The 27,464-nt window shown below is 54.9% G+C and overlaps 1 protein-coding gene across 1 annotated transcript in view; it reads left to right on the forward strand.

Moving 5' to 3' along the window:
* The first annotated feature begins 3,530 nt into the window (after nucleotides 1-3,530).
* Sim2 (SIM bHLH transcription factor 2) overlaps nucleotides 3,531-27,464 on the forward strand; it is a 40,814-nt gene continuing 16,880 nt past the window's right edge. The window contains exons 1-5 of the mRNA XM_070030658.1: nucleotides 3,531-3,811; nucleotides 11,476-11,558; nucleotides 14,759-14,848; nucleotides 22,778-22,886; nucleotides 26,252-26,337. Of these exons, the coding sequence (XP_069886759.1) occupies nucleotides 3,637-3,811; nucleotides 11,476-11,558; nucleotides 14,759-14,848; nucleotides 22,778-22,886; nucleotides 26,252-26,337 (543 nt within the window). The 5' untranslated portion in view covers nucleotides 3,531-3,636. The remainder of the gene's footprint in view (nucleotides 3,812-11,475; nucleotides 11,559-14,758; nucleotides 14,849-22,777; nucleotides 22,887-26,251; nucleotides 26,338-27,464) is intronic.

Consider the following 27,464-nt stretch of genomic DNA (forward strand, 5'->3'; position numbering starts at 1 on the left):
AGATAGAACACCAACTTGAAAGCAGGCATGTTCTCCAAAGGCGTCTTCCAGTGGAAGAAACTCCTGTGTTTTTTAAAAGCAGGAAGGGGGAAAGAAGAGGAGAGGGAAGAAATTGTCCTTGTACTGCATGCTACTGTCTTCCACTGTTTAAGCGCTGCAGGAATAAATGATTTCGACATGTTTCTAGCTACCCGTAATTATCTTCAGCACTGTGTGCAAACATTGTCATTGTTCTCTGCTTCTTTCTGGAAGTAGCAAGTCCTTAGAGAAAAGCTGGTGTGCAAAGGAATTTACACAGAGAGAGGAGTGGAGGGAAAAATTGAACTATTCTTTCAGATAGTTCAGACAGAAGGGAAAAAAATCCCTCCCAGCCTGGCAATAGTTGCGTTTGAGATGTGGGCGCCAATGATCTTCCCTGTGGTGAATTGCGTTGTACTAATGCCTGAGTGGAAAGCCTGTGCTAATTGAATAGATTTCCCATTGTCTCTTAAATTCCACTTCAGAGCCTGCAAACCGAGAATTCACCCCCACCCATCCCACCCCTTAGGAACCTGGTCCCTGTTCCCTGCTCTCTCGCGGCGTCTCTCCTGGGCCCCGTCCCGGGTGTAGGGGGGTCCCGCACCCCTTGATTTCACAGGAAAGCTTGCTCCCACTGGGGACGGGTCTCAGGTGGGCGCCGGGCGCGCAGCCCCGTCGGACAGCGCCGTTGCCAGCTGCACAGCATCTGAATTGGAAAATTCCAGCAGACGTGGGGCGGTCGGCCGTGGGGCCCGACCTCCATCCAGATCCGATCCGTTTCCCCACGGAAAATGGCTTAAGAGGTGGGGTGCGAGGAAGGAGGAGGAGAGTGGGGGTCCCTCCAGAAGCGGGCAGCGGGGCCCACGTGCGCGCGGGGAAATCACTGACGGCCGCCCAACAAGCCCGACCCCATTTCCTCCCCGCCTTCTGCAGGCTCTTTTTAGGCCCCTCAGGTGAAGCAGTTTCTAGATCATGCCCAACAGGTGTCCAGAGCGGGGATCACCGGCAGCGCTCCCGATGACCCCCCTTTTCCCAGTTTAGCGCCCCATTTTCCCAGTTTAGGCACGGCTTCTAATCCTGCTGTCTCCTAGCCAACGTACCCTAAAACTCCTACTGGGGGCCCAAGCTGTAACCGGGCCCTGAGAAGGCCCAGCCCGGGTGGGGTTCTCCCTCCACCCCGTGCACAAACAGGATCCCTCTGGGGTGAGCGGCCCTGGGGGCTGGGGACGTGGGGTCCCCGGTCTTGGTAGGGCAGGAGGAGGGGAGGCGTGGAGTGCCTGCCCAGGCCGGCTTTTGTGGGCCTGTAGGTGTCCCGAGCCCACAGATCGCGGGGTCACCCACAAGCACCCCGTTTCCTTCGCTACTTCTCTCTCCAAGCGAGCCTGCCCGGCCCCGAAGCCGTGAAGTCCGCGTCGCGGGAGCCCCGGCGCGGAGCGAGGGAAGTTCCCGCTCCTCCCGCGCCGCGGGGCCGGGCTTCTGCGGTCCGGACACCCCGCTCCAAGCCGGGGGAGTTCTCCACAGCCTGTAACGGGGGGTCAGAGATCACGGGGGTGGGAGACGCGTAGAATCGCCCCCAGCGGGAGGTCCCGGGAAGCCCTCGTCCGAGGCCCGCGGCGCGGCTCCGGCGCGGGCATCTGTGCGTCCCGGGGGCGTGCCTTCCTCGCGGGTGCGCGGCCCGGGTCCTCCCCGCGCCTGGAGCCGAACCCCCGAGGGGAGTGCGGGCCCCCACGCCCCGGGGTCGGCACCGGAGCCACGCGGCGCGTTTAGCCGGGCCCGCGGGGCGCACGGTGAAGCCCACCGCCGAAGCCTGCGCGTCCTCGAACTCGGAGAGGTCAGGGGGTCCGTCGGTGCCCGGGCAGTGCCAGACCCCGGGTGTGGGCCCCGACGCCAGTGCCCGTCCACAACGAAGACCCTGCACGCGCCCACCCCCCGCGCTGTGTCCGCTCCCAGTCCCCACCTCCCGGCCAGACACCCCGCAGCTTCCCGCACACCGCCCGGAGAGGACCCCGCGACCGGTGCCCGGCCCGGGCCCGGGGCGCCCCGGACGCTGCCATCCGCGCCGGGGCGGAGGCTCAGACTCCCGGAAGGAATGAGGGTCTGTGCGGAGGAGCCGGGTTCGCTCCCATCCGGACTGCGGGAGAGGCGGGGAACGGGGTAAAGGGGGGAGGGGGATCCCAACAGGAGGGGGTCTGGAGGGGCTCCAAGGGCCAGGGCCTCTCCCCCCCAGCTGCCTTCTGCCCCCTCACCGCGGGCCCCACCCGTGCCCACCACACGCGCGCACACGCGCACGCCCCGGTGGTGGTGGTTTGACGCTCGTCACCTCGAAGCGCTTCTCCCGACCGCCGGATTCCCCGAATTCGGGGCTGCGAGGGGGCTCGGACGGCGCGGTCCGGTGGTCGGGCCCGGTTTCCCCGCCCTCCCCCTCCCCGGCGCCCTAGGGAGAGGCCTCGCCGGTGGGCCGCGCCCGGGCCGGCCCGCGCGCCCCGCGGCCTCCCGCTCCGTTCCGGGAGGCGCGATCTCCTTTGGCACCGGAGTTTTTCTAGGCGGGAAAGGGCGCGGGGCCGGGCGCCGCAGGCTCCCCACGGGTCCCAGACCCGGGTCGTGGGGAGTGCGCGGTGGGACCGGCCGGGGCTCGCAGCGCTGGGACCTCCCGGAGCGCACTTGGCCGGCTTGTCGCGCCTCCTCCCCTCGGCCGCGCCCGCCCGCGACACGTCCAGAAGCCACAGAGGTGGCCACGGCCCCCTCCCTCCCTCCCTCCTTCGCCCCACCCCACCGCCCCAGCCCAGCGCCCAGATCTCGACGGCGCGCCGTGTGCACTCACCGAGCCCGGGAGCGCGCGGGTGTCTCCGGGGAGTCCCCGGAGGCTGGGACGCGGAGGCGCGCCTGGGGCTCCGGGGCCGCGGCGGGTCGGAGGCGAGTTCGCCGCCACTCCCCCCCCCCCGCCGCGGCCCCTCCTCCTGCCTGCCCCCCCCCCGGCTCGGCGGCCCGGCGCTCCGCCCGAAGGCGGGTCCGCCATAAACAAACGCCGATCGGTCGCACGTGGACCGTGGAGTCGCTGAGCGTCGTCACCGATCACCAGTTCCCGGAGCCGGGGCTCCCAACACCGGCGGCGGCGAAGGAGGGCCGGAAAGCGCGCCGGGCTCCGTCCTCGTGCGCCCGCCCGGCCCCCGCTCCATGGCTCCGCGGCCGCCGCCGCCGCCGCCGCCCTCTGATCCGGAGAGGCCCCGCGGCCACAGGTGCGAGCGCTCGGTGGCGGAGTAAACCGTACCGCCGCGCCCTCGCCGTTCCCCCGCACCCTGAGGGAAGACGAGGCAGGGACGGCCAGGAGGCCGGAAGGCGGAACACGCGGATCGAGCAGGACGCCGAGCCCCGAGCCCCGCCGGACGGCCCGGCCCCCGAGCGGCCGGCGGAGACGGCGCGGCGCCGCGGCTTTGCGCCGGGCTCGGGACGCGCGGCGCGCTCGGAGGCGCCGCGGGGGCTCCGGGCCGGGCCCGCGCACCTGCCCGCGGCGGGCTCCCCGGGATCGCCCGGCCCCGGCTTCCCGGCAGCCGCGGCCCCAGCGCAGCTCCGCGGGCCTGGAGCGCGGCGGGGTCTTAATATGCCCAGACCCGAGGCGCGATGAAGGAGAAGTCCAAAAATGCGGCCAAGACCAGGAGGGAGAAGGAAAATGGCGAGTTCTATGAGTTGGCCAAGCTGCTCCCGCTGCCGTCGGCCATCACCTCCCAGCTGGACAAAGCGTCCATCATCAGACTCACCACGAGCTACCTGAAGATGCGCGCCGTCTTCCCGGAAGGTGAGGCCTCGGGTGGGCGGCCGCTCGGGCTCCCCGCCGGGGTCAGCGCGTCCGCGGGGGCTGCGCCGGGGCCGGGGCCGGGGCCGGGGCGGCCCAGGCGGTGGAGCCATCCCTCGGCCCGTGGCAGAGCAGTTGCAAGCCAAGAGTTGTTTCAGGGGCCGGCGGTCCCCCGCCGACACAGCCAGCGGTCCTCTTTCCCTCCGCGTTTGCATTTTCTTCTCTTCCTGCCTCTGTCAGCCTCCTTTTCATCCTCTCTTGTCATCGTTCTTCCTCCTCCTCCTCTCCTTCTCCACTTCTTCCTCTTCTCGTTTTCTTCCTCTTCTTTCTTCCTCCTCCGACTCTCTATGTCCCTCCACTCCTGTTCGTCTTCGTTTTGTTTTGTTTCCCCTCCTCTCCTCTCCTCCCCTCGCCCTTCCTTCCTGTATCTTCTTCTGCTTCTCCTTCCTCCGTGACTTGCTGGCGTCCCTGTCTTCCTGGGGAAGGTGGAGGTGCCCGGCAGCGGGGAGGCCGGGGCGCCGGGGGCTCCGGGCTCAGGGCCGGTCCCCTTCCCAGCGAGCGAGCGAAGATCGAGGTTGGGTGGAAGACCGGAGCTGGGTGAGCCGGGACGCCACGGGGGAGAAAAGCGAGGACCCCGGACCGGAGCAGGGCCCGTTCTGGTTCCGGATCGGCGGAGGGCGGCGGGGCCCACGGCGCCCCGAGCCGGGGTCCGCGGGAGGAGGGCGAGCGCGGGTCGCGGACACGGTGGGGTTGCGGGTGGGCTCTCCCGGCCCAGCCTCTGCCCGCCTCAGCCGGGGACGGCGGGCCCCGAGCGGCGGGCCCGCGGGGTCCGCCCGGGGCGCGGCAGGATCTCCAGGCCGTGGAGCCTCGAGGCCGCGTCGGCGTCCGGAGCCGCGCGCGGGAGCCAAGCCGCGGGGAGACGCCGCCGCCGCCGCGCCCGTCGCCCGGAGAGGGTTGCGGGTCGCGGGCGGACGGGCGACAGGTGTTCCGCGGCCCCGGCCGCGCGGTCGCCCCGGAAGCCGCACGCTCTCCCGCGCCCGCCCCGCGCTCGCCTCTCGCTCTGAAGTTGCGTTTTCCGCCCTCTCCCTCCGACCCGGCCTGGGGCCGGCTGCGGCCTCGGCTCTCCAGGCGCCGTGGGCCTGGGAGCGATCGCCGGAGGACTCGGAGCCCCGGGGCGCCCCCAGAACCAAGGGCGGCCTCGGAGGGAGTCCCCCCTCCCCACAGCCGAGCTGTGCGCTCTCCTCCTGGGCTCCGGGTGGGGGGCCCGGCGCGCGTCCCCGGGGCCCCCTGCCCCAGCCCGGCCGCCGGGGGTGGCTGGCGCTGGCGGGTCGCTTATTCGCTTATTTGCCCTCCCGGTCCCTGGCCCGCGACGTAGAGGGAGCCCTCCGCAGCCGGCGTTTTCAGCAGAAATGCACGTGGAATCCGGTGTCCTCGGGCTGCGCGTCTCCTTCCCACCCGGGCGCGGGGTCGTGGGAGTGGCCGCTGGGCCGCGCGCCCCCTCCGCGTGCTACAAAATCAGGTGTGGAACCGGACCGGGCGCCGAGCGTGGCCTCCCCGGCCCCCTGCTGTGCGCGGCTTGGTTTTTGGTTTGTGTCAGAAAGCAAAAGAATAAATGGTGAGAAGGGTAAAAAGCATTGGTTGTGAAGGATCCCGAATGCGGCTGAGATGACCCTCGGGAGAGGGCTACCCAAAGAGGAACGCACAAGCCATGCTGGCTTGGGAAAGTTGCCTGGGAAGGCTGCTAAAAAGAAAAATCGAGAAGTGTCTTACGTGTTCTCCCATAGGACGCCGGCTGACACTGGCCTGGGGTGCCTGCGGGGTCCGGTGTGAGCGCGGGCTCCTGGCTGGGGGGTGGGAGGCTTGTTGGGCTGTGTTCAGAGCCGCGTTCCGGGGCTTCCCTCCCCGCGGAGCGGCCAGCTCCCTCTTCCCAGAGAATAACGCCGGAGACTCTGGCTCTGGCTTTCTGGAAATGGCTCTAAACCTGTGGCGTCTAACTGGGGGAAAGGGTCAACTTCTACCCCCCCCACCCCCACCCCACCCCAGGCCCACATCCTGCAGAGCCGCTGTCCGGACTGGAGCAGCTGTCCGCTCGCTCTCTTGGAGCTGGCGGTGTGCGGGGCAGAGTTGTAAATCTGAGAGTCCAGGGCAAAGAGAAGATACGTCTAGAAAAACCTCCATTTTGCAAAGTGACGTCCTTGCCTAACTTGAGGAACTCTGCGGTGGGGGCACAAGGGGCCTCTTCATGGATTTAACTTGTTCTTAGGGATCCCAGATTTACTCTGAGCCTGGTGAAGGCAGTGGCCCTACCTCGATTTTAGAATCAAGGCCAGCCTGAGCAGGGACAGGAACCCGAAAATCGCTGGAACCCCCAAATCGCTCCCAGCTTCCAAAGGGAGAGTTATTGAGTGGCACCCACCTGCCAAGGGAGGTTTTACCCAACCTGGCCCAAGCAGGATCTTGGGTAAAGAAGAATCTAGAGACCATTTTAGGACTGTGGGGGTTGGAAAATGAGGAAGGGTGGGAATCATCAGACCAGCCCTCACAATCAGAACAACCCGCCTGGTGCCTGCCGTTCTTGAGGCCGAGGCCCAACTCAGAGGGTCTGCTGCCCGGCAAAAGGGAGTTCTCTGATTTGGAGAATGCTTGGTTTTTGTATTTTACAGGTAGTTTGGAGGTTCTGCTGTCACCTGGCGTTACTCAACCTCATTCTTTGTAAAATGGGTGGAATTTGGGTTCTATGCGTTGTGTTTGGGTGCACGTGTGCCCCCGATGGGAAGATCTTGGGGCAGAGGAGGGAATCTATTCCAGTCACTCTGTCCTGCAAACTCCTGGTGTTCACCGGGCACCGGCGGGGGTGGGGGGAGCTTTTAAACAAGGAGGGGGTCAATTTCCACCATACTCTAAAAGCCCGCTGTTTTCTGGGTGTCCATTTTCTCTTTCAACATTGATCTGCGAACCCAGAGTTCGTCAGGGTGCAGTAGAGAGCTAGTAAGCAACAAGGTCTGGAAATGGAAACATGGGGTGAGGTGGAGAACAGGAGGCATTGAACAATCGCAGCTCGGTAGTTGGGCTTAACGGACTGCACCCAGCGGCCCAGGGCTCCAGAGCCCAGAGCAGGCAAACTGGTTGCTCCCGACCAACCGTAGGCACTGTGGGCACATTGCCTGGGCCACACTCATTCTCCAGAACACCCCTAGATCTGAGGTTTGGGGGCAGGATGTGGCACTTCCTCTGGACCTCCGAATCCTACAACTAACTGTCAGGTAGTTGGAAACTCAGGCCCCGGGTCCTTTCCCCTTGAGACCCTTTTCCAGGGGACAGACCTGAAACACCCTAGAGCGGTGAGGGAGGGAGGGAGCACACCATCCCAACCTTTACTTAAAAGCAGAAAACTCTTTATCCTCACACACACAGACCAACTCCCAGTCTGAAGTATTCCAGTAGCTGAAACCTCTGGGTTTCCCTTCCGCTATGGCACCCCTTTTGTGTCCCTGCCTGGTGTGGTGGGAAGGAGCCCGATTGATCCGGGATTCTTGGCTGAAGAAACTTAGCGGTGGTTTGTGAAATGACAGGCGTCTAGAGCGGCAGAGGAGCTAGAGCCGCAGGCCTTTCTTAGGCAGTCCCAAGTCGTGTTTTCTAGCACAAAGGCTTGCGTTTGTAGATTAATATACTTTCATCCCAGCGCTCCCCCCCCCGCCCCTCCTTTGAAGCTGCCAAGGTGTGGAGTGGGCTCTGGAAGGCATAGCTCAGTCCCGAAGCCCACCCTTGCCCCTCAGCGTAGTGCTGAAGGCGGCCTTGGAGCAGGGCGCACACCACGCACCCAGTGGCCCATGGGATAGAAGGGAACACCCCATCCCACACCCTGAGCTCCTCCTGGCAGCTGCACCCGTATTTCCCAAGTGTATGTGACCATGCGGGTGGTGTAGATGTGTGGGGTGCATTGACCCAGTCTTAAGCCGCCTCCGCTCCCTCCCTGGCCCAGTTGGTTGGTGGGGGCTCTTCTTGCCTATCCAGCACCCCTTTACACACCCCCACATGCTCTTCTGCTTCTGGGTCAATTGATTAAAACCAGGACGTTTTTGAGGGGCTTGGGAGAGAACAGAAAAGGTAAGGCCTGAGACAGACTGGTATGGTCTGGGGAACCCCCAAATCCTGATGATTTACAGGGGTCCTGCCATTGAGAGAGGAGGTTTATTAGCTTGGGGAGGGGTCCTAGAGCATCAAGAAGGTAGCTTCAGCCCCCAATTCCCCCATGACACCCTCTAATGGGCTTGCCCAGTGCGGCAGCCCTGATGGAGCCCTCCCCCAGCTCGCCCACCCTGGAGGCCGGCCAGCCGGCCGGCCCAGGCCCTGTGGCTTTAGTGGGGTAGGTGAGATCTAGGTGGGCAGCTTGCACAGAGGCCTGGCGTGCTTTTGGATGGAAGCAGGAGAGCACCCAGCAGGCCCTGCCTTCTCTCTTCCTCTTCACACTCTCTTGACTTGGGAATGCTTTGCCAGCGTTTGCCACCTGGCATCCACAGTGGCTTGCAACAGGCCAGAGGTCGCACTCCCCATGAACCCCCAGCCCCCAGTTTAGAGCCTAGAAGTGAAGATTGGAGCACCGGCTGGAGATCTGGTCCTGCAAAGTGGCTAAGAGGAAGGAGCCGGACACTGGCTCAAGTGGTAGAGCACTAGTCTTGCGCACAAAAGCTCAGACTGTACCTAGGGCTCTGAGTTCAAGTCCCGGTGCTGGACACACACACACACACACACACACACACACACACACACACACACACACACACACACACACACACACACACACACACACACACACACACACACACACACACACACACACACTCCCCCCTGGAGGAAAGAGAGGCTGCTTCTGTTGGGAGGGATCCTGAGCTCTTTGTGGTAGGGTGAGGGTGAGGACAGCCCTTCCCCGGTGTTGAGGCCATTTGTTTTCCATATAAATGGGGTGCGACCTGGGAGGAAATGTGTGCATCTTGACATTTCCACCAAAATCAGGGCCCTAACTCTTGAGGCAAGAGCCACAGTCCTGGTGAAGAACTCTGAGTCCCACCCTCCTCATCCTTACATTTGAATGGGGCAGCAGAGAGAAAAACCATCTCCCCTTCTCTCAAACGCTCTTATTTCTGGGTCCTGTGTTTGGGTCTGTGGCCTACATCTGCAGATGTATCCAGAGCCCGTGGATCATGAGCTGTTTGTTGACCCACCAGCCAAGTGGCCCGGAGTGGAGCCGTCACACTGCGCTTCTTGTGGAGGGAATATCTGAGGTTTCAAATCATAGCAATCAAGAGCCCAAAGCCTGGGCAGCAAGAGGGGAAGGAAGTGACAGAATCGGTGTTTGAGCTCAGCTCCCTCTCCTCTTACCTCAGTTTCTCCCTGTGGCTTTCTACAACCTTGATTTTTCCTGGCTTTCAGAAACCCAGGGGTCCCCAGCTTGTCCTGTCAGGAAAATCTAACTCGGGGGTCCCCAGCGGCTCCAAAGTCCTCCCTGCTACCCCAGGAGAATCTTCACCTATAGGCTTATAGGCTCTCCCGGCTTTGGTTAAATAAATCTCTTTGTTGGTCTCACCCTGGACTCACAGGCCAGGCCCCTGACTTTTTGCCTTTTGCCAGTGAGTAGCACTTTACAGTATCAAGACGATTCTTTCCGTCACAACCTTTTCTTTATTCTGTCTCCACGTTCAGCCCAAAGCTGATTTTTTCACGGGCTGAATGCATAACCCTTGCCACAGCGGCGCTAATGCAAGAGTTGGCAGGGCCCAGGAGAGCAGCCCCGAGGGGTCTCAGCAGCCCCCCTCAAGCCAGGTCGGCAGCCCCAACTCTGCCTGTGAATGGAGGCATGCTGGGAAGTTACAGAAGAACCAGCAGCTTAAAGGAGCAACGTCTCTTGAAGCGATGGAAAACTCTTGGGTTGCAGCAAAGCTACTGCAGGGCTTTCCGTACTGGTTTTCTTTTGAAAGAGTCCAGCAGAGGTGTCTGTTTTAGGGGGGATCATTTCCTGGGCGAAAATTCCCCCAGCTCACTGGCTCTCCCAGGTGGGCACTCCCTGAACCCCTGTACCCCTCCATGGGGCCTAGAGGCAGGAAAGAGCAATGTGGGCACCTCTCCCTACTCAACTCCTTTATAAATTAGTTCTCAAGTTTCACTTTTCCCCCTGCTGTTGAAATGGAATAAAGGCCGCCTCCACCATCTGACTGGAACTGTGTCTGAGGGCACCCCTCGTGCTGCTGGGTGCAGGGTGGCCATGCTTGGATTTTCAGCAGTTAGGGTTCCGATTAGGATTTTCTGCGGTGGAAGCGGAGGGGCTTCGAGCGGCGTAGTTTTGGAGAGATTGGATGAGTGGACATTAGCTGCTATGTGGGGAGACCCGAGCCAGCCCCGGATTCCCACCGCCGTCCCCAGAAATAAAAAGTCATTCTTCTTTTTGTAAGCTTCCCAGCAGTAGGAATGTCTACCAAAGCCTCTGATTTGTCTCCTGGAGTGGAGGCGGCCAGGGAGCCCATGCGGGGTGGGGGAACCCATTCCAGGCTGCCCACTTGAGGGTGCTTCCTGCACCCCAGAGTCTCGGTGGTGGCAGCGGAGCCTGACGTGGCAGGGCAGGTGCAGGCTGGGCTTGGACCCCTGCTCCCCGATCCTCACCCACAGGAAGTGGTGGCAGGTGAGGATGAGGTGTCAGCGACACCCTGGGGTCACCTGCAGGTAAACAGCCGGGCTGCTGGACAGACGCTGAGCCACTGCCCGGCAGGGTGGGGAGTTCTCTGAGATGGGGGCTTGGCGCACAGGCCAGACAGCCTGGGTCTCCGCTTTGGCCACCCCACACTGCTGGGGGTTGGTGGTCCAGCCCCCACATCCGCTTCCGCACTTCCTCCTTGGTGGGTCGTGCTGGAGAAAGCCCAGGCTATCCAGGGCCACAGCGGCTGGCCCAAGGGTGCAGGGAGAGAGGGGGAAGGAGGGAGGGACAAAAGAGGGAGGGAAGAAGGTACATTATGCTTGGTTCTCTTTTACTGGGTGCAATTTTGCAGCCCAAGGTGGCATTGGAGAAGTGGGGTTTAGGAGTCCTAAGGGGTCCAGTGGAGAAGCCCAGGGCCCTGATTGTTTAGAGCAGAAAGCGCCCGCCTGTGGTCCAACCATGTCCCCCTCCCCGCCATTGCTGCTAGGTTTAGAATTTGCCCTTAGGAAGTTCACCCAGGCAGGAGCTCTGGGGTGGGAAGTGGGGGGGCAGAGCTCCTGGGGAGCCTGCTTGAAGACCTTTTTCTACTTTCCTGTCCCAGAAGGGAGGCAGAGAGAGAAGGTTGTCGGGGATTAGGGGTCAAATCGATGCCCTCCACTGGCTTCCAGGATGGTCAATTTCAAAGCAAATTAGATTACTTTGTGGCATTTCCAATCAGATGGCACTGTCAGCACTGGGGAGCACGTGGAGTCCCCCATGGGAGCGCAGGCCCCGGGCCAGGCCAGAGTTCTCCGAGGAAATTCCTCCTCCAGCCACGGATGGGGTGCAGACGGCCATGACCTGCGGGCAGAGGAGGCTGGGAGCCTCCTTCTGTGATCTGGTGTGTGCAGCCGGAGGTCCTGCGTGTGGCTGGCTTGCGAGGTCCTCGGCCTCCGGCTGGGCGCCGCTGTTTACTGTGTGTTTTATTTATTTCCTCGTCTAGGTTTGGGAGATGCATGGGGCCAGCCCAGCCGGCCCGGGCCCCTGGACAGTGTTGCCAAGGAGCTGGGGTCTCACTTGCTGCAGGTAAAGCCAACTGGGGAGGGGCACTCGCACCCCTGAGTGGGACTTAAGTCTTTTCTGACCGACCTTCTGGCTGTTCGGGAACTCAGAAAGCAGGAACCTCACGCTCAGCCTTGGGCCATTGTGTGTGTTTGCAGAGGTTATACTCAGGCAGAGACAGTGCCAAAAACGGAATAATGACAGTACTTGGTGTGTGTGTGTGTGTGTGTGTGTGTGTGTGTGTGTGTGTGTGTGTGTGTGTGTGTGTGTGTGTGTGTGTGTGTGTGTGTGTGTGTGTGTGTGGTGTGTGTGTGTGTGTGTGTGTGTGTGTGTGTGTACACCCACTGGGGCAGGAACTCAGGGCCCTGGTACTTTCCCCTGTCATTGAAGGCTGTTGCTCTGCCCCTTGCTCAAGTGGTAGCTCCACTTCTGGCTTTTGGGGGGTAGTTAATTGGAGATAAGAGTCTCAAGGGCTCTCCTGCCCAGGCTGGCTTGGCACTGAGATCCTTAGCTCTCAGCCTCCTGAGTAGCTAGGATGACAGGCGTGAGCCACCACCACTCAGTACTTGAGTTTTCTCAAAGCCAAATTCTTTTCAAAACATCATCCTCTGACTCCATCACTCACCTACGGTACGTTCTATTTTTTGGGGGGCGGGGGGGGGGAGGTCCGGTCGTGGGGCCTGAACTCTGGGCCTGGGCGCTGTCCCTCAGCTCTTCAGTTCAAGGCAAGCCCTCTACCACTTGAGCCACAGCGCCACTTCCAGCTTTTTTTCCTTTTGCTTATGTGGTGCTGAGGAATCGAACCCAGGGCCTCATGCATGAAAGGCAAGCGCTCTACCACTGAGCCACCTTCCCAGCCCCAGTACGTTCTATTTTTTTAACTCCATTTTATTCTAAGAAACAAGCTGAGACTCAGGGAGGTTTAGCAGAGGGCTCCTGGGCTCCGGGGGGGGGGGGGGGGCTCAGAGGCCACCTGGGCAGGTTGTAGGGCCGGTTCGTGAGAGCCTGTTGCGTTTTCACGGAAGGCAAGGAAGAGGCTCACTGGGCACCAAGGCCACTTCCAGATCAGTGGCCCATGCCAGCTGGCAACCAACATTTCATCAAAGACCCAATTCCTTTCCCCCTTCGTTGTGTGTCTCTGGCAGCCACAAATGCCTTACCTAGAGAGAGCGATTTTGCATTTCCTCCCTCTATTTTATGCTTTCGTTAAAAAAAAAAAAAGTTGGCTGCAGGCTTTGTGACTGAGCTGCTAAAGCAGCCCCGAGCTGTGCGTTTTGGGTGAAAAGAAACCAAACAGATTTTTCCCCCAAACTCATTTGCCCCAAATGTCTAGGTGTGATTGGTTTTATAAATGCGGGCGCTGGGAAGCGCCAGGGGCTCTCTGAGCCCCGTTGGCCGCTGCCAGGCGCTTGCTCCCAGCCCTGAAGTGTTTCACAGTCCGACAGATTATAAATGACACTAATATCAAGGGCTACAAAGTGCCAGGAACTTCAGTGAAAACCCGGCGGGTAAAGTCAACACCCCCCACGTCCCCACTGTACATTTAATTAATTCCGGAGATGGCTGTATTAGCCGTTATTATAGGTGGAAGCGAATTAGGTCATTCGGAGCTACGAGAGCATACTCCACTTTTTTTCCATTAAGAACTTTATTATTGTTATTATTGTTATTATTATTATTTTAGCTACTGCCAGCAGCTTTTAGGATTTAATTAGGACAGTTTCTCCACTCATTTTCCTGCATATTGGGAGAGAGAGATTTCCTCTCACACATCTTTAATGATTTTGACACAAAATGTGTCAACAGATGTAGGCTTTTGAAAGTTGCCTTATAGCTTATATTTCTGAGATGTTTATATAGTTTATAGTTTATATTTAATAAAATTGCCTTATAGTTTGTATTTCTGATAGTTGCTGGGAAAATACTTTGTAGTTAAGTTAGAAACCTGCAGGCAAGTAAGGTTTATAACCAGAATGTTGCTTTCAATCTAAGCAAAAGCAAAGGTAAAAAAATAAATAAATAGAAAAATTTAACAAATTGTATTTAGACAGCACTATGTAAGAATATCTTCAGTTTCGCATCTACCGCATCTTTACTTGCCCCCTTTCAGAGGGGGTTTTTAGGAAACACAAAGGTGATCTCGTTTTGATTAGATACTGTAAAAATAGAATTTGTAGCCAGAAATTTGGAATATTTTTATAGGTACAGTACTGTGACTTGTATAGGTTTTTTAAAAAATTACTTTTCTTTAGTATTGAATCTAAAATATGAGTGAATAAATAAATACTTAGTGTTTTTATCCTTGACACATAGTTTCTGAATCCCCTCTCTTTAATTTCCACTTTCTTTTTTAGAGGGTTAGGAAGATTGAGGCAAAAAAAAAAAAGTTCTGCATTTCAGTAGTGTTTCAGTAGTGTTAAGTTTTCCAGAAATCGCTACTCTTTCTCCTTGAATTTAGCCAAGGTTATTTGATCTCGTACAAAGTCTACATAGTTAATATTGTAGACCTAAGTCTGGTAAAATCTTTGACTATTTTGTTTTATTTTCTAGGGAGTGGTCGGAATTTATTATTCCAATGGTACTTAGGGGTAACTAGGAAATTGTGGCACATTAGGTGATGTCCTCATGGTGCAAATGATTGCCAATTACGACGTTAAATGGTTTATAGAGGGGCAGATGTTCCCCTAAGAACCATAGAACTCCGGATTTGTACTGAGTGCTCAAATAAGCCCAAACTATAAAGCTCCTCCACTCCACAGTGAGTGCGCTAGGAACTCTCCCGTGTTTGGCATGATTTTGTGATGTGGATGTGAGACTGTTTTTCAAAGTGCTTTAAAAGCATTTGAGAGTCTGGCCTGGGAAATGCACCTCAAGTATGTAAGGCTGCCTGCAGCTCTCCTGGCTCCGGCTCCTTTTTTTTACTGTATGTTAACAAGTGTGTGTGTGCACGTGTGTGTGGAAATAGACTGGATGTGCATGTGTGCATAGATCTATGCATACACACATACACATGCAAGTGTGTATAAATAGGGATACGCGTGTCTACACATATGCACATATATACAAGCATATATGTAAATAAGTATATATACATGTGTGCCCAGGTAGCCAGGGGTTGGCCAGGCTAAGCACGCAATCCACCACGGAGCTCCCTCACAGCCTGTCCTACTTAATGAGGGTGGAGAGCTACCTTCACTCCCCCTGACACTGTTTTCTCTCTACAGACTTTGGATGGATTCGTTTTTGTGGTAGCGTCTGATGGCAAAATCATGTACATATCCGAGACGGCGTCTGTGCATTTAGGCTTGTCCCAGGTAAGTAGTGTCTGTACACAACCAAAATATTCAACTGAGTGTCTGTGGACGGGACAGCCTTCCAACCTGAACAGCCATCTTTTGAAATCTCCCAGAGTGCTCTGCTCAGGATGTCCCTTTGCCTGGGGGAGAGGGGGGCAAAGGAGGGTTGTTTCTCCTTTGTGGCTAATGGCCAGTGTGTCTGAGCCGTCATCAGACTTCTAGAATGTTCTGGGGCCCGCTGGCTTGTCAGCTTGCGTGATGATCTTGCACGCCCGGCGCGGGTGTTGGACACGGGGCCCTCAGTCCACACGGGCGGCCACGTTGCTGTGAAGCGGAGGGAAGTTTGCGGAGGACTTGGGTGGGAGGCCCCGCGTGTCTGGGCGATGGGAAGAAGGGATAGATTTATGAGTGTTCACACGGCATTTGGGGTCATTTTTCCTGAGTTTTTTCCAGCTCAGTGGTTGTTTCAAGTAAAGCATTTTATAAGCTTGTGATAGAAACTCATAAAACTCAGTTTACTACTGTTTTGTACCCCCAAGGTCCTGGTTTCTTTAGACCATCTCCATATTACCACATTTCCCAGCAAAGTGGAGCCATCATCCCTCAGAGGAAGGAGGTGGGACCGATGTGTCGCCAGGGCTTAGAAGCTCGTTCGTCCGTCTCTGGGGACAGGCTGGGTTGTCACGTCTGATTTCGCTGGTGCCGATGGTGCGGCATAAAGTCATACTTTGTTTTTAAAGATTAAAAAAAATTAATTGGCAAAAAAGAGAAGACAAAAATGTCACTTAAAAAAATAGATGAAGGGAATAAATGTTTCTTTATGTTGTGAGCTCTCGGTCTGACTTCCCCTGACAACGGAGAACACAGTGCAAGTAATGACAAGCACCAGAGAGTGGGTGGGGGAGCGCTTGGGATCGCACAGACCTCGCCTCCTCCGCTCCTTAAGCCAAAAGAAGGCAAGGTGTCTCAAGGTGGCTCATGTGGCTGGGGTTTTTGCACTGAAAAGCAAAATCACTGAATTTAGAAACCCACGTAAGATGGATTCCTTTCAGGTTTCTGCCAGTATATTTAAACCAAACAACAAACAAAACCAAGGTCACCTCACGCTGTCCCACCTTCTCCTCCCAGGTCTATCGTCCACTTTGTCCGAATGGTTAACGTTTCTCTTTCCTCATGCAACGCCAAGTGACTCGGGCCCAAAATCATTTGAAGGTTTCTTTTCTCTTCCTCTTTCCTTTTCTTTTTTACTTTTCAAATAAGGGTTGACTCTTGTACTCACATGACTCGTGGGTGAATATATTTGTTGAATGAGAATGAACGTTGAGAATATGAAGTTTACTGTTTCTGTGGGGAGCTAGCCCGGTGGTAGAGCACAGGCCTGGCATGTAAAAGGCCCTCTTTCTGTCTTTTACTATTTCTCTATTTTCTGTGGCTATGATACCTTGATTTGTTATCTTGCCCTATTTAGAATGAATTAGGATCCTTTAGTTTTACCCAGACTGATTTCTTCTGACTAAATCTGACAAAAATGACTTTGACTGGATTATTTACTCCTTTTTTTTTCTTTTCTGGTGGTTCGAACTCAGGACTTCTCAAATTGCTTGGCGGATATTCTATCATGTGTGCCATACCTCCAGTCCTGATTTTTGTTTGTTATTTTAGAAATGGAATCTTAAGGCCTTTTCTGCCTGGTTTGGCTTTGAACCTTGATCCTCTAGATACAAGCCTCACGAGTAGTTAGGATTACAGAGGCACAAACTGCTGACACCCGAAAGATGATTTACTTTAAAAAATTATAATTTACAAGAGCGTCACAAACATTTCACTTGTTTCCCAGATGACTAGTCAAAAATCTTTTTAAGATAAATAAAGCCACTGTTGTTGAACGTCAATGTTAGATCTCCAGCAGTCAGACAGAAAGGATCCGTTCTATAGTTGTCTCTGTCTGACAAGGCAGATACTTGATATCCTGGAACCATGATTTAAATAATAAACGAATTCCTGTTATATCCTCCTTTCATGATCATAGTAAGGAGAAGACCAAGGAAACTGTTTTATGTGTTTTATACCCGATAGTGAGCCACATAGCAGGCAGAGAGGCCACGGTTTGAGGAAAACACAGCTGCTTGCAGAGTTCTCTCCGGGCGTGGGTGAGGCCAGCCCTGTCCCATGCCCGGCCCTGTCCCATGCCCGGCCCTGTCCTTGGTCACCGCCCGCTGTCTCTGCCATTTCTCTCTGTTAATGTGGGCTACAGCAGGGACCGAGTCTGAACGCGGTCATTAAGAACCTCCACCGTATGGGCGAGGTGCAGATCCCTGCTTCTCATTAACTCCCCAGAAGGAAAACGAGGCAGCCTGGCGAATAAAGATCACATTTCCTTTCGATTGCACACAGAAATCAAACTTGTTATCACCAGCAGGAGCCATGCATTGCCATTTTCCAGAAAGTTCTGCAGATAGGATTATTTTGTTTTTGTCTCTGTGTCCCCAGAAGAAGTGTTCCTTTAAAAAAGACTGGTTACACAGAGTAACTGATTTCTTCTGGATTTTTCCGTGGGCCTCTGAGGTACGTTCCTTAGCGTGGTTGGCAGTGTCCAGCAGTGAACTGTTTAAATAAGCAGCGACTGGCTCTCCATGCCCTACGCTTCCTGTCCACGACCGAGCCCGCAGAAGCTAATCTAGACAGAATCACCACGTGCATTTTTCCTGTCTCCTTGACTTAAATTGTGAAATAAAGTATTGAATCAGATGCCAAATACCCAACTGTTCTTTTTTAAAAACATGTTTTAAACCTTTCAGATTTGTTTAATTATTAGCAAACATTCAGACAGAACACATCACATCTGAAAAACTTTTTTTTAAAAAATAGGCTTTATTTTTAAACAAAATCACCAGAGATCAAAGTGTTGAAGACTAGGGGGTTGTAGCGGACTGCTAGCCTCGTGTAAAGTTGGTTTATTTCCCCCCTGAAAGGAGAAAAATGTTGTGTTAATAAAAATGTGCCTGAAAATAATAAGTAAGTAAATAAATAGGATGTGTACAGTATGTAGAGTAACCCTATTAGTAGGTATGAAAGGGTAAATAGGATTTCAGGAATAGTGTGTGTTTTACATGATGCATCTCTGGGTTCTAAGAATTTCTACTCGCTCTCAATCACGTGACCTCTGAAGCCGGGCTCCAGGTTCGTGTGGAGTCAAGTTCAGCTCTGCACCACAGTCACGAGGAACAGAAATTCACCAGCAAGGGGGAGTTGCTCCATTTTATTCTGCTTCTGTTCTGAACCCTCTAAGTAGCTCTCTGAATGATCTCTTTGAGGGTATAAAATAACCCTGTGCCCATTACAGCCCATCTCCACGAAAGCCTCCTGTTGAAGTTTTTTTTTTTTTTTTTTGGCAAGTATTGGAATAAGAAATCTCTACCACTTTTCAGGGGTGGAGTTTGTTTTGTTCGTGTGTGCGTGTGTGCGTGCACACACTCACATACATGCAAACACACACGCACGCCAGTACTAGGGTTTAAACCCAAGACCTAGACCCTGTCATTTAGCTTTTTGGCTCAAAGCTGGCACTCTACCACTCAATCCATACCTCCACTTTTGGCTTTTTGGTGATTAATTGGACATAGGAGTCTTGTGGAAGCCAGTAATCTTAGCCACTCAGGAGGCTGAGATCTGGGGATCACAATTTATAGCCAGCCCAGGCTGTGAGACTCTTCTCTATAGTTAACCACCAAAAATCACATGGAGCTATGGCTCAGGAACCCTGGCCTCGAGCAAAAAAGCTCAGGGTCGGTGCCCGGATCCTGAGTTCAAGGTCCAAAACTGGCACGTGTGCACGCGCGCGCGCACACACACACACATACACATGCACGTGCACACATATGTCTCACAGATTTCCTGCCCAGGCTGGCTTAGACCTACAATCCTCAACAGCCACTTGAGTAGCTAGGATTACAGGTATGAGCCACTGGTGCCCCCATAAGTTCATTTAGCTTTAAAGTAGTAAGAAGATAATTATGGCTGCCCAAACCGGCTGCTCAATAAACGGACAGAGACAACCACAAAATGAAAGTTACCCCCAGCCCGGATGCTGAGTGTTGGGAAATAACCTGTGGCCTGAAAATTCTAACTAGTGTTTGTGCAAAGGTACAAAACAGGTAGACATTTAAATATAAGGTAGTGTCGGGGGAAAGTAATCTACAAATATTAATTAGATAATTTAGTTTATTTTGGAGTGAATGCAACTACTTATATTTGGCAGGCATCTTAATGGTTCAAATTCCTTTCCTGCCTTCCTGCCTTCCTTCCTTCCTTCCTTCCTTCCTTCCTTCCTTCCTTCCTTCCTTCCTTCTTTCCTTCCTTCCTTCCTTCCTTCTTTCCTTCCTTCCTTCCTTCCTTCCTTCTTTCCTTCCTTCCCCCCCACCTTTTTTTTTTTTTTGTATGTGTGTCAGTACTGGGGCTTGAACTTGGGACCTGGGTGCTGTCCCTGAGCAGTTTTGCTTAAGGCTGGTACTCTCCCACTTGAGCCACAGTTTCACTTCCGGCTTTTTGTGATCAATTGGAGATGACAGTCTCATGGACTTTTCCTGCCCAGGCTGGCTTTGAACTGTGATTCTCAGATCTCAGCCTCCTGACAAGCTAGGATTACAGGCTTTGAGCCACTGGTACCTGGCACTAATATACATTTTTAAAGACCATACAGATATGTATAAAATAGCTGTTTATGAGACATATAAAGGTAAATGTGATCTTTGAGATGGATGCCAGAAATACAGCCATAAAAATAGCAGTAGTGTTGTTTCCCTTGCACTTTGGAAATCAAGCAAAAGGAAAGCATTTTAGGGCATATTATGTTTGTTGACATAACTTGAACCCTGAAACCCAAACCATCCTATTCTAAAATGCTTAATTTGCCACACTCAACCCTTCCCCCACCCCAACAGAGTCATGGGCTCGGTCCAAAGGCCCCATGACTCTGCCTTTCTGTAGTTACGAGATACAGCTCTCTTGGCAGAAGCAAAGCTATTCAGCACAACATAAAAAAGCTCTTAGCAGAAAGGTCATTCATTTTGTAGTTAGCACAGTTTTACAAAAACTAAATATCACAGTGAAGTTTTGTTTTAATAAGGCTGATGGATGAGACCTAGGGAGTTTCATAGCAGCAGCCATACATGCACACGCGTCTGCACATGTGCACACACGCAACACACAGGAATATGTGTGTATGTTTTTCTAGTTGGCCGGTAGTCCTCTTTCTCCCATCATTCAGTAGCACACAGAAGTCTGTACATACAGGAAATCTGATGTCAAGCGTAATTTGAGTGAAGGTGAGCACTGTTTCATCCTTCAGAAATTCGTTCTATGCACACATTCCTGTTGCCTGCTGCTAGGCATCCTGGACAGCATTAGCCTGGTTGTTGGTAAAAGATGCAAGAGCTCAGAAAATCAAGCCTTTCATCCCCTCGTCCTTGCTCTCCCATCCTCCAACCTGTGAGGAAATCAGATTAAAATGTGAAGCTGCTTTCCAGTCGGCAGAGATTGCTCTGAGCCCACCCCCTCCCGCACCCCCTACAAAGACATCAGTCATTTGCTGCTTTTTTCTGGAAAGGAACATCAAGCAAACCAGAAGGCTCATTTCCCCCCCAAACATGGGTAAGGGGGGGGGTGTGATAGACCCAGAGGAGGGAGAGAGGAAGGTAGAAGAGGAGGAAGATCAATAAGAAGAAGGGAGGAGGGGGACAAGGGGAGGAAAAGAGGGAAGGGTAGAGAAAGGAAGGAAGGGAAGGAAGGAAAGAATGAAGGAAGGAGAGAGAAGAGGGAGGGAAGGAAGAGGGAGGGCAGAGGGAGAGAAAGCCAGCTCCGTCACTGACGAGCTTCCAATCTCCCACTGCAGACCTTCACAGTGCCTACACTCCACCGCCCTCGGGAGAAGGGGCACGGACTTGTCTCAAACGATGCTCATTTAATTTTTTTTTTTGGTCGGTCGTGGGGCTTGAACTCTGGGCCTGGGCGCTGTCCCTGTGTTCTTCAGCTCAAGGCAAGTGCTCTACTGCTTGAGCCACAGTGCCACTTCCATCACAAATTTTCCTGCCCAGGCTGGCTTTGAACCGTGATCCTCAGACCTCAGCCTTCTGAGTAGCTAGGATTACAGGTGTGAGCTGCCGTGCCTGACACTCATTTGTTTACATTTTAAAGGCTTAACAAGAATGAGTTGACGCTGAAGAAGGCGGAACTGGCCCTGAGAGGCTGGCTGGAGTCAGAAGGATGAAGCGGGAGGGAGATGTGATCTATTCTGAACAACACGTGACTGGCACATCTGGGCAACTTGGCAAAGGAGGGTGGGAGGAGTGGGAGATGGCTTTGCAGTGCGGGCGGAGGCTGAGGGCGAGGCACACGCGGCTGTCCCGAGTCCCTCCCTCCGTGGGCAGGGCTGAGGACAGCTTCAGACCCAGCCCCAGGCACTGGTACCCCGCACTGCCTTGTGTGCTTCAAGTCTCTTTCCACACTGGGTTTAGGATTTGTTGTTCTGTTTTGTTTGTTTTTGGTCGGTCCTGGGGCTTGAACTCGGCCTGGGCGCTGTCCCTCAGCTCTTCAGCTCAAGGCGAGCGCTCTACCACTTGAGCCACAGCACCACTTTGGGTTTTCTGGTGGTTTATTGGAGATAAGAATCTCATGGATTCTCATGGGCTGGCTTTGAGCCGCGATCCTCTGATCTCAGTCTCCTGAGTAGCTAGGATGACAGGCGTGAGCCACTTGCGCCCGGCTGGCTTTGGGGTTCATATTCACTCTTCATATTCACTTGGAATGAGCACTCCCGGAGCTCCCCTGAACACTGTCCTTGTCCGTTACCCCAGCCTTACTGATGGTAGCTCTCAAATGAGGGCTCACCACCCACCATTGCATAGGAGCCTGGTCTGGTGGTGGTATTGGTAGTGGTTGCTAGAACATTCTATGTCACTGCCCATCGTGAGGTGGGTGAAGGGGCCTAGATCATCAGAAATTAGCCAGCATGTCCATCCTCCCTCTCACACTATTTATGTTTGAGAGAACCCCAGGAAGTGTCTGCAGGTCACGAATAAGACAGTGAGGGAGTCTGGTCAAGTGCCCCGTGGGGCTTCCCGCCGAGCGAGCCACATCCTCTCTGATCTTGAGGCCCCCATGGCACCCCCAGCGGCCAGGTAGTGTCCACACGCGCAGATAGCCACCTCAGGAAGCCATGATGGTGTCCCAAGCCCTCCCAGGGGGCCAGGCCGAGACCCAGGCCGGCAGCCACCGTGAGCACAGGCATGCTGGACCGGGAAGGCCAAAGGCACATCTCTGGCCTGATGCGAGAGGCCCGGCCGCGGGCTGACAGAGAGTGGCCCCGTGGCGCAGTGGGAGTCCTAGTCCAGAGCAGCCCGGTGCCTGTGGGTCAGGGCTCGGGCTCTGAGTGACAAGGCGTGGTGAGGGTGGGTACTGGACAGGTCAGGCGTGATCTCTCCCTCCCTGCCTGGGCTTGAACCTAGGACCTCGGTGCTGTCCCTTAGCTTTTATCCCTCAAGGCTGGTACTCTGCCACTTGCGTGACTGCTCCACTTCTGACTTTTTGCTGGTTAATTAGAGACAAGAGTCTCAAGGACTTCCTTACCCAGGTTGGCTTCGCACCTTGATTCTCAGATCTCAGCCTCCTGAGTAGCTAGGGTTACAGGCGGGAGCCACCAGCGCCCGTCTTTGAGTCTCTCGGAAGTTGTCTTCTGTCCGAAGGACACAGCCTGAGCTGGGACCCCCATCTCCAAGGCCCACCCTCGGCCCCTCCTCTGCTAAAGACTGTCTCAGTGCTGAGTCCCATGGTGTCTGTGGTTCAGAGTTCTATGTTTGGCAAAGCTGTGACCTGCGGTGGTGTGACCCCCCGTGCCCGCCCCGGACGGATGGCACTGATGACTCTCTCTCTGGCCCTCTCCTCCCTCGGCAGGTGGAGCTCACTGGCAACAGCATCTATGAATACATCCATCCTTCAGACCACGACGAGATGACGGCGGTCCTCACCGCCCACCCGCCACTCCACCACCACCTGCTCCCAGGTACCGCCCAGGCCCAAGGCGCAGACGCACCGCAAGGCTGTGTTCTCCACGGTCACCCTGGGGCCTGGCTGCCCGTGCCTGCCCAGGAGCTCAGCAGTGCCTGGGACAAACCGGCAGCACCCTCACAAGGGGGATTTGTGTCTCCCCCTCCCTCCCCCCTCCCTCCCTCCCCCCTCCTTTTCCCCTCCCTCCATTTCTTCCTTCTTCCCTTCTTTTCCCTTCGCTTCTTCCTAATGCCCTTCTTTACTCCCTTCCTTCCTTCTTCTTTCCTAATTTCTTCCTTTTTTCCTTCTGTCTCTCTCCTTTCCTTCCTTTTCTCCTATTTTTCTCCCTCTTTTTCTTTCATTCCATCCCACCACCCTCTCCCTTTGTCTCTGTTTCTGTGTCTGTCTCTGTCTCTCTGTCTCTCTCCCTCTCTCTCTGTCTCTCTTTGTCTGTCTCTGTCTCTCTGTCTCTGTCTGTCTCTGTCTCCCTCTCTCCCTCTCTCCCTCTCCCCCTCTCCCCCTCTCTCTCTGTCTCTCGCCCAGTCCTTGTGCATGCCAGACTAGCACTCTACTTCAGGCTTCATGCCCAGATCATGCCTTTGTTTTCAGCCAATGATATTGAACCATCTGCACCAGTGACCGTGGAGACCAAAGCGTTCTCCATTCACGTGCTCTTTCCTATGTAAGGCTTTCAAGGTGGAGTCAGGAGTTCAGACCTGGCCTGCTCCCCCTGAGGACAGATCATGAAGAAGGGAAAGGGCCGGGAAAGGTCATGGGGAAAATGACACCTAGATTTCCTCTAGATAAAATTTAGCCTCGCTTTGCTGGTGACTGTAGACTATAAACCGTGGCTCCTGTGGCTTTGCTAACTTCAGATATCACAGAGAGATTGCTTGATGACATTACTATTGTTACAGATATTTAACCATATGCTTGGTGCTCTGGCTACTTCAAAAGCTTGAGAGTTATACCTGCTCCTGATTCTTGTTATGTAATGCAACAGCAAAGCAACACATTTGTGTTGAAATATATTGGTAACTATTTTCTATTGATTCCTTTTGTAATCTTATAAATTTTATGCATTTAGAAAGCATTGTGTGTGTGTGTGTGTGTGTGTGTGTGTGTGCATGCACACACACACACACACACACACATTTGGTCAGTCTTGGGCTTAAACTCGGGGCCTGGGCACTGTCCCTGAACTTTTGTGCTCAAGGCTAGTGCCCTACCACTTGAGCCACAGCTTCACTTCCAGCCTTTTGTGGTGAATTGGAGATACGAGTCTCACAGTCTCCAGAGGACCTAAGATTACAGGCGTGAGCCACGAGCACCCAGCAGGATCTAGGTTTTGTGCCATGACATAAATCAGTTCAAAAAAGCCCTGGACGTCACACAAATGAATCCTTAAATTACCATCTGCATGAGTGGTAGGGAGTTTCACGATGTATTCCAGCGGCCCTGCCCTTTTAACTCAGTCCAACAGCCCGAGAGCCCACCAGGCAGGCACGCCAGCTAATGGCCCTCATGTGTGCCTGGGCTGTGGAACGCAACTTGGCCGAAGTTGCCAGTGGAACAAGATGCAAAAGAGGAGACATCAGGAGTCATGTGAAGAGGGTGCTTCTCTCCTGAGCAGGTTGCCCTAAGGCTACAGAAGGCACTCGCTTCTCAGACCCCTGACAGATGCAGCCCTGTGCTCCCTAAGTCCGAGCTCCAGAAGTAATCAGAGTCTGGTCTTTTCCAAGGAGAGAGAGCCTCCTGAGACCAGATTTGGGCTGTTCTGTGATTTCTTACGTCCTTGGGAATGGCTTTTCTCCCCGGTGCCCTTTCCTTTCAAACATCATAGTCTCCAAACTTGTTTACAGAATGAACGCAGATGAATCTCAGAGCCCTGGGGAGACCTTTCCACCCCCTGTTCTGTGGGGTTCAAGTCTTAGTCACAGCATTAGAACAGAAGAAGCACCGAGGTCTGGGAGCATTGACTCATTTCAATGCCAGCCAAGGGAAGGATCAGAATTGGCAAGCCTCTGATTTCCTCTCTAACTAACTTCAAATTCGCAGAGCTCGTTTCCTGAGTCTAAAGTGAACGTCATTAAATGATAAATGTGTGAGACAGGCTCTCCCTCCACATTTCCAGGCGACACCTTTGAGACCTGAGCTTCTACATGTTCCTTGCCTGGTTCAGGCAAGCAGCCATGTTGGAAGGAAGCCTTAAGCCTGGAGCTCCCGACCGTGGGAGGCATGGCGGGTAAAAGCCGGCGGTCTCCGTAGGCGAGGCAGGGAAAGGGGCCTCTGAGGCAGCTCCCCTCCTCGGCAGTGCCCTGACAGAGGGTAGAAGAGCTTGTTTCATTCTTAGTGATGCTCTCACGTATTAGCCACCAAGCACTGTTCACAAAGCATGCGGTCCTCGGGGTTCTGGTGTCCCTGCGTTTCCTTAGAGGACTCATTCTGCATTTGCAGCCATGCCCCCCAGAGATGGGGCGGGCTGTGCAGGAAAGGAATCGGAGCTTTGCCAAAGCCATGAGGCCAGGGCTGGGAATGGAAGTCAGAGCTTTGCTGGGCGTAAGCCACAGCTCAGCCAGCAGGAGGCTCGCGTGACCGCAGGACGCTCGCGTGGCCGCACGGATGCTTTTGCCAGGGCAAGGGCTGATGGGGACGGCTGCCCTGAAGGAGTCTGCACGCTTTCCTGGCGGCTCAGACATCAGCCCCAGTGCTGGCTCAGGCTCTGGAACCACCCAGTGGCTCTGAGGCCTCAAGAGGGGGAATCATGGCAGGTAGAGCTCTACCATCTTCCTCCCTCCCTCCCTTCCTTCCTTCCTTCCTTCCTTCCTTCCTTCCTTCCTTCTTCCGTCCCTCCTTCCGTCCCTCCCTTCCTCCTTCCCTCCTTCTTTTCTTCCTTCCCAGCTTCTTTCCTCTTCTTCCCTCCCTCTCTCCCTCCTTCTGTCCCTCCCTCCCTTTCTTTCTTTCCTTTGTGTTGTGGTACTAGAGCTTGAACTCTGGGCCTGAATGCTGTCCCTTAGCCTTTTCATTCAAGGTTGGCACCCTACCATTTGAGCCATAGCTCCATTTTGTGTTTTGTTTTGTTGTGGGGTATTTTGGTGGTTAACTGGAGAAAAGAGTCTCATGGACGTTTCTGGCAGTGTGGGCCGATCCTCAGATCTCAGCCTCGTGAGTTGCTAGGATTATAGGAATGAGCCCTGGTGGCTGGCTCCAAGCTGACCCTTTCTAGGCTCTAGTCCCGTCTTTGTCTGAAGGCCATACCAGTCAGGCTGCTCAGAGCCTGAGTCTGCTGGACCTGCCCTGAGAAGCCCTGCGTGGTGTTCGGTGGGAGCAGAGGGGGAGGCCAGCGGGACGGTGGCCGGTCTAACATGTGCCTGCTTTCAGAGTATGAACTAGAGCGGTCCTTCTTTCTTCGCATGAAGTGCGTCTTGGCGAAAAGAAATGCAGGCCTGACGTGCAGCGGGTACAAGGTGCGTGGGACTCCCTGGCTGGGGGGTGTGTGTGTGACTGGAGGGGTCTCAGGTCAGTGGGAGGCTGGTGCTGTCCGGCGCCTGGGCCTTGTGCTTTGCGTGTTGTCAGTGACCCTGGGGCCTCCTGACGTTCCACATTCCAGGGCTGCAGGGAGCATCACTGAACCTGGCACCCAGGAGGGGACTCTCACGGTAACGCTAGGCCCCCAGGGAAGCGTCCTCTGGGGCATCACGCCAGTCATCCGGTCCTTAGCAGAGAGGTCAGGTGCAGGGAGCTGAGGGATGAGGGGACCGCAGCTCCCAGCCTGGCTCGTGCTCCTTCCCATCAGCCTGCTGCGGCCGCTCGCCTGGGTGATTGGAGCAGCGAGGAGCAGGCAGGGCGCGCGCCTGGGGGCTGGCTGAGCTGCCTCCGCCCAGAAGCCACTGCTGTGGCCCACGGCAGAGCCACGTCCTCCTTTAGTCCCAGTGACCAGGAGGAATAAAGATGCCGTGAAAGGGAGCGCCTTGATGCCTTTGGCCTCTTTCTGGAACGTTCCTCCCAGCCTAGGGGCCCCTTTGCCCCAGCTTCTTCTCCGCTTTTATTTCAGCCCCATAGTGTACGTAGTATATGTGACATGCAGTGACTGCATTTTTTTTGTCAGTCGTGGGGCCTGAACTCTGGGCCTGGGTGCTGTCCCCGAGCTCTTCAGCTCAAGGCGAGCGCTCTACCACTTGAGCCACAGCGCCACTTCTGGTTTCTACTGGTTTATTGGAGATAAGAATCTCACGGACTTTCCTGCCCTGGCTGGCTTTGAACCTCGATCCTCAGATCTCAGCCTCCTGCATAGCTAGGATGACAGGCATGAGCCACTGCACATTTTTAAAAAGAATAGGAAAGTTGGGGCGTCGCTGTTCACCACCAGCATTAGAGGGCCACGATCTTTCTGACTTCCACTGATGTAAACGCTTCCAGTCTCTCACTTGTGTGGAGCAGGTGTTTCTGGGGCCCTGGAGCCACACTCCCAGCCCAGGCACAGAGTATCTGATGGAGCTGGAACGTTGTACATGTACATTCTCCTTCCACCCCCCCCCCCCCCCCGTTCTGAGTTTTTGTTTTGTTTCTGTGCTGCTGCTGGGGCTTGAACTCA

This window comes from Dipodomys merriami, unplaced genomic scaffold (assembly GCF_024711535.1).
Source record: "Dipodomys merriami isolate MVZ:Mamm:240054 unplaced genomic scaffold, mDipMer1.0.p SCAF_2, whole genome shotgun sequence".
NCBI classification, from domain to species: Eukaryota; Metazoa; Chordata; class Mammalia; order Rodentia; family Heteromyidae; genus Dipodomys; species Dipodomys merriami.